We start from the raw sequence: 6,784 nt of genomic DNA, 5'->3' as shown, positions 1-6,784 counted from the left end.
TTCTGAAGGAACTTCAACAAGTTAAATAGATGATATTGGGGTTTCCCAAAATATAGTTTACTTCATGTGACATATTATACCTGAATCACAAAAAATATTTTATCAAAGCATTCTTATGCTATGCCAAAATTGTTTTGACTGCAACTGTTAATATGAAAAACAAACAAACAAACAAGCAAAAACACCTGCATGAATTTAAGAATTCTTTAGATTATCGAAAGAGGAGAATTAAAGATGAACTAGAAGAAGTAAATATAGAAAGGGTTGGAGCACTGATGGAAAAAAATTTGTGTCATTTCCATGCTCTGTTTAATTCCTGTCCTGTGACTTAAGCATCTTTATGAAGTAGGGAAATTCTGTTTTCACTTCCCCTCAGAAATGGTTCATATTATGCAATCAATTACTATATAGTATGGGCCTGTTACATATATATGTGTTATGAAAGCCGCCACTGTCTTTCAGGTGAAGCTGGTAAAGAGAAAGCATGCAGACAGGAAATGAGACATTGAGCACAGACTTCATTCTCCTGGGCCTTTTTCCTGGTATGAGACATACTGGCTTCCTTGTCTCTGTTGTCCTCCTAATCTACACCATCGCTATCACAGGAAACACCACTTTGATCCTCCTCATCTGGGCAGATCCCCACCTCCACACCTCCATGTATTTCCTGCTTAGCCAACTCTCTCTCATTGACCTGGCTTTCATCTCTAGCATAGTGCCAAAAATGCTGGTTAATTTTTTCTCAGGAAAAAGGAAGATTTCCCTGATTGGTTGTGGGGCCCAGATCTTCTTCACTTTGACTTTAGGTATTGCTGAGTGCCTACTCTTAACCTTCATGGCTTATGACCGCTATGTGGCCATCTGCAATCCTCTCAAGTACCCAATTATTATCAGCCACCAGGTCTCCCAGAAAATGGCCATTGGATCCTGGATGGGAGGGACTTTGTCATCCTTGGTCCACACAGCCTATGCCATGCACTTTCCCCTCTGTGGCCCCCAGGAACTCCACCATTTCTTCTGTGAGGTCAAGGCCATCTTGAAGCTATCTTGTGAGGACATCTCGGCCTATGAGAAAGGAGTAGTAGTGACCAGCATTATTGTGGTTCTTCTCCCCATAAGCTTCATCCTGACTTCCTACATCCTCATCTTCCTGCAGGTCCTGCAAATAAACTCCCGTGAGGGAAGGAGCAAGGCCCTGGCTACCTGCTCCTCCCATCTGACTGTGGTCATCTTTTACTACGGCCCAGCCATGTTGATATACATGAGGCCTGGATCTTCCCACACCCCCATCCTGAACCAGGCTCTCTTTATGTTTGATACCATCCTCACTCCAATGCTGAACCCTCTAATCTACAGTCTAAGGAACAGGGAGGTTGTGGGCTCAATGAAGAAGGTACTGAGGAAGTGCCCCATTCAAAATAGGTTTCCATGTTTCAGTGACTAGAAAGAAAACTTCAAAGTTCAAATATCCCTGGGAGGCAGCAGGGTCTGAGGAAAAAATGGGACTCTCTGTGCCCCCATTTCCTCTCCCTTATTCTTATCTCCTGATAATATCAGTTTTAAGTAACAAAACCAATGAATTCTCAGAGAAGAGAGGAAAACAACTATACCATTTTTAAGAGGTCAAAATCACAACTGATTCTCTATGCGACTATGAGCTTTCACCTAATCCCCTCCTCTTGTTTCATTTGTGTCACTTGGATGGAAAACCCTTCTTCCTTCTTTTAGATGTAGCAAAAAGTATACAAAAATTATAGTGTGCTCGCGAAGAAAATACAGAGGTTTTTCTGAGATCACATCTCCCTTTAGATTCCACTAGTAACAAACCTCCAAATGTCTATTAATTCCAGGTTTTTGAGCCAATGAATAAAGCAAAAACAAGCACTTCATAACAATCATCACTTTTGCCCATCTGGTAACACATAAACCATGTCCATTAACCTCCCAAATATCATGGATATTTTTATCCCCTCTCTGTTTCCTTCCCTAAACTCTAACAATAATCATATACAAATGTTCCAGCTCTGACCCATTGCTTCATTATGATTTATCCACAATCTTAACAGTGTGATATTTCTGTGGGGTCAGGGGTTCATCATTCATCAGGGGCTTCCCAATACCTATGGGTTAAGTTACAGATTCTCCTATGTGACAAGTCTTGTGTGACATGTCTTAGTAAGTCTACCCACAAATTCCACCCTCTGCTTGATGTCCAGCATTGCCCAGCAACATGTATCATCTCCAAGTGTCATGTTCTCTTCAAACTCTGCACCTTTACATAGACTGTTATTTCTGCATAGAAAGTCACTTGTGTCCATGATCTTTGCATGAACTCCCTTCACAGATCTTAATTCAATACCTCTCATCCTGTCCAACCTCCCCAGTTCCCTACCAGGATGCCTGGGTAATAGTTATCTCTGTCCAGAACTAATGCCTCCTTCTGTATGGCCTGTACCTTGCAAAATGCTTGCAATATGTATTTGATTAGTGGATCCATTACTGAACTTGATTGGCAAAGCCAGTCTCTGTCTCCTTTTCCAAATTTTTTCTTATCCTTTTTAATGCTACCCTACCTTCTCCTTTACATCTTTCCGTATAAATTAGCAGCAATAGGAATCTAAATTATTTTTTTACTCATTGAGTAATTGTTGTGCTTCTTATAATTTATTTTAAAAGCAAGATGTTAAATGGTGCTGGGAAAATTGGACAGCTACATGCAAAAGAATGAAACTTGACCACTCTCTCACACCATACACAAAGATAAACTCCAAATGGATGAAAGACCTTGATGTGAGACAGGAATCCATCAAAATCCTAGAGGAGAACATAGGCAGCTACGACATTGGCCACAGCAACCTTTTTCATGACACATCTCCAAAGGCAAGAGAAACAAAAGATAAAATGAACTTGTGGGACTTCATCAAGATAAAAGCCTTCTGCACAGCCAAGGAAACAGTCAAAAAAACTAAGAGGCAGCCCATGGAATGGTAGAAGATATTTGCAAATGACACTACAGATAAAAGACTGGTATTCAAGATCTACAAAGAACTTCCCAAACTCAATACACGAGAAACAAATAAACAAATCAAAAAATGGGCAGAAGATATGAACAGACACTTTTCCAATGAAGACATACAAATGACTAACAGACACATGAAAAAATGTTCAAAATCATTAGCCATCAGGGAAATTCAAATCAAAACCACACTGAGATACCACCTTACGCCAGTTAGAATGGCAAAAATAGACAAGGCAGGAAACAACAATTGTTGGAGAGGATGTGGAGAAAGGGGATCCCTCCTACATTGTTGGTGGGAATGCAAGTTGGTACAGCCACTGTGGAAAACAGTGCGGAGGTCCCTTAAAAAGTTAAAAATAGAGCTACCCTATGATCCAGCCATTGCACTACTGGGTATTTACCCCAATACCCCAATACAAGATACAGATGTAGTGATGAAAAGGGCCATATGCACCCCCAATGTTCATAGCAGCATTGTCCACAATAGCTAAATCATGGAAGGAGCCGAGATGCGCTTCAATAGATGACTGGATTAAGAAGATGTGGTCCATATATACAATGGAATATTACTCAGCCATCAAAAAGAACGATTTCTCAACATTTGCTGCAACATGGACGGGGTTGGAGGAGATAATGCTAAGTGAAATAAGTCAACCAGAGAAAGACAATTTTCATATGGTTTCATTCATTTATGGAACATAAGAAGTAGGAGAAGCAAGGGAAGAAGAAAGGGGGGGTAAACAGAAGGGGGAATGAACCATGAGAGACTATGGACTCCAGGAAAAAACTGAGGGCTTCAGAGGGGAGGGGGGAAATGGGATAGGCTGGTGATGGGTATTAAGGAGGGCACGTATTGCATGGTACACTGGGTGTCATATGCAAGTAATGAATCATGAAACTTTACATCAAAACCTAGGGATGTACCATATGGTGACTAACATAATATAATAAAATATTATTATAAATAAATAAATAAAAAATAAAAGAAAATGTTGATACATTGTACTTATTTATATTTAAGGCAAAGCAGTTAAAATGGTTTTACACTAGCAAAAAATTATTATAAAAAAGTGCATTCTAATTGTCCTGTTTATTTATTCCTCATTGTTCTTACAGAAAGTGGATTATTCTTCTCAAGGGTAAAAGAATTCTGTGTCAATTAGCAAGAACATTAAAAACATTATGCCTAAATAAATAAATAAATAATTTAATTTAGAATTTCTAGGGAAAAAACACCTTGTTAATTGCTAATGTCTTTAAAACCAGCTCAACATTTCTAAATTAGTGTTCCACTAAACCCAAGAATATAGAAAGTATTAGTAGGGATAATTCGTACACAAAACAAGTTCAGTGTCAAAGTACAGAAGATTTAGTTTAAAAAAATGAAAAAAATTCCTTTTTTAATGTAGTATTTTCAGGTTCTGAAAGTGCTAATAAGAGCTTCTTAGGGTAAGATAATTTAAGCAATGTTTCACCAACCATTTTGCAAAATGTCTTGCAGAATGGTTTCTGGAATATTTGTATCTAACTCCTACACTTATGCTCTTCTAGTGTGATCACAGAAAAAGCTGACAACTGAAGCCCTAGCACATGGGAGAGCTAAAGACTGGTTGAGCATAATATTATATCCATTTGATATCATGTTAATAAACTATCCAGAATTTTGAATGAACAATTTTATTGTTTTCATGATTATTTTCTAGTACCAGGATGTACAAATGTGTCGTCGGCTAAAAATGCTGTTGAGTCATATTTTTAGAAAGGCACAAGAGCAAAGCAATGAGAAATTGCTGTTAAGTTTCTGTGAATCCATTCCTTCCTAATTCTACATCAAGACAGTATTTGGCTATATTATTTTTTTCTTAAGTTCTATTTGCCTCACCCTATCATAGGAGATGGTACAAAATGCCAATAACAGAGGAACAAAGCCAACATTTTAGATGAGATGACACAGAATTTTATGGAAGGATTTGCACAAATGGGTATATTTGTTGCATAGGGAAAAGGTAATAAAGTGTACAAAGCAATTATAATGTTCTTTTGATCAGTCTATATTGACTGATAAATCGCCATAAGAACCAGTCCAAGTCACTTTCAAGACATCCTAGGCCAGTCCCAATGATTAGAGCCATAAAATGCCCAACTCATAACTGATCAAGACACCTGCTTAGTGATCTGTAAGTACCCTAAGGATAAATTTAGATATAGATGGTTAATCTAAAAGCAATCGATATGCAGAGATTCCACTGGTTGTTCAATAGAAACTATGTTTACTTTAGAAAGAGTGTGTATCACATTACAAGGACATAGGGAGATTTTCACATGAACTAAAAATTAAATGTGTAATCCTCAAGAAATGATAACAACACTGTGTTAAGCAACGTAATGTAATATGACCAAAATCAATATTCTCCATTAACATTGCTTATCCTGCCAGATAGATTGATAAACACTATATTTATATAACAATGGATACCAAGCCATTAATCCTTCCTATATTCAAATATATTGCAATATATATGAAAGTTTCATAAGTAGATGTGAAACAGGGTGCATTTATATGAGAAGAGCAGTAACATTCTGTGTATTTTCTACCATGATCCTCCAGATCAAGCCAGTAGGCTAAGACCTGGAGCAGGGAAATGGTTCCTCTACACATATTTCATCTCCTGGGCTTTTTCTCTGACTTCCAGCATCCTGGCCTCCTCATCTCCATTGTCCTTGTGATTCTTAGGGTGGCCAGGATGGGAAACTCCATCCTAGCCCTGCTGATCTGTGGTGATGCTTGCCTCCACACCCCCATGTACTTCCTGCTCAGCCATCTCTCCCCCATGGACCTAATGTTAATCTTTATCACTCTCCTCAAGATGGCCACCAACTTCTCTGGACATAGAAACTTCTCTCACATTGGCTATAGAATCCAAACCTTTCTTTACTTGAAGCTAGGAGTAGGTGAGTGTGTTCTCCTGACTCTCATGGTCTTTGAGCACTCTCAGGGCATCTGTAGTCCATTCAGATACTTGGCCATCATGACACCCTGAGTCTTTAAGCAAATGGCCACTGCTTCATGAGCTAGGAGTGTGCTCCTCTCCTTAATATATACAGTTTTGCCATGAATTTTCTGCTTGTGGCTCCAGGAAAAATTCACCATTTCTTCTGTGAAGTTCACTTGTGAGAAAATAACCTGTGAGGAAATGATGTTACCATCCAGCATTGTTTTTCTTTTCTTCCCTTTTGGACTCATTCTGACATCCTACATACTGATCTATCTTACTGTCCTTCACATGAACTCCCCTAAGGGAAAAAAAAACAAAGCTTTAGCTACCTTCTCTTCCCACCCAGGTATGGTAAGCCTCTACTTTGGTCCAGCTGTGATTAACTACATGACTTCAGGTTCTTCTCTCCCCTCAGAGGTGGACCAGCATCTCTGTGTTTGATGTAATTTTTATCCCTATGATTAACCCCCTCATCTACAGCCTGAGGAACAAGAAGGTGTTGGGGGCTCTGAGGAAGGTTCTACAGAGAAAGCTGACGTTAAAGCAGAGCAGATGATGTCACTTGTTCCTTAAAACACCTACGTTCTCTATTGTTCTTCCAGTTAATGATAATGCTATTATGAAAAGTGCTAATGGTATTTTGAACTCTGAATTTCAATTTTCAACCCACATTACAAAAATTATACTTCTTTCCTTTCAGATTTTTAGTACTGTGCACTATACAATGGGGCAGGGAAGTTTCTATTTAACAGTGTTGCCTAAATTGACT

At 38.6% G+C, this 6,784-nt stretch overlaps 1 protein-coding gene and 1 pseudogene across 1 annotated transcript; both read left to right on the top strand.

The window, feature by feature from the left end:
• The first annotated feature begins 484 nt into the window (after positions 1–484).
• On the top strand, positions 485–2,331 carry LOC123780145 (olfactory receptor 2AJ1-like). Its single transcript, XM_045778929.2, has 2 exons — positions 485–1,404; positions 2,283–2,331. The coding sequence occupies exons 1-2, from the start codon at positions 485–487 to the stop codon at positions 2,329–2,331; spliced, it is 969 nt and encodes a 322-aa protein (XP_045634885.2).
• A 2,633-nt stretch (positions 2,332–4,964) lies between these two features.
• On the top strand, positions 4,965–6,571 carry LOC148110169 (olfactory receptor 2AE1-like; annotated as a pseudogene).
• Positions 6,572–6,784: the final 213 nt, after the last annotated feature.

Source organism: Ursus americanus, chromosome 5 (assembly GCF_024610735.1).
Source record: "Ursus americanus isolate L20-20 chromosome 5, mUrsAme1.1.p, whole genome shotgun sequence".
Lineage (NCBI taxonomy): Eukaryota > Metazoa > Chordata > Mammalia > Carnivora > Ursidae > Ursus > Ursus americanus.
This window is presented reverse-complemented; position numbering and strand designations above follow the sequence as displayed.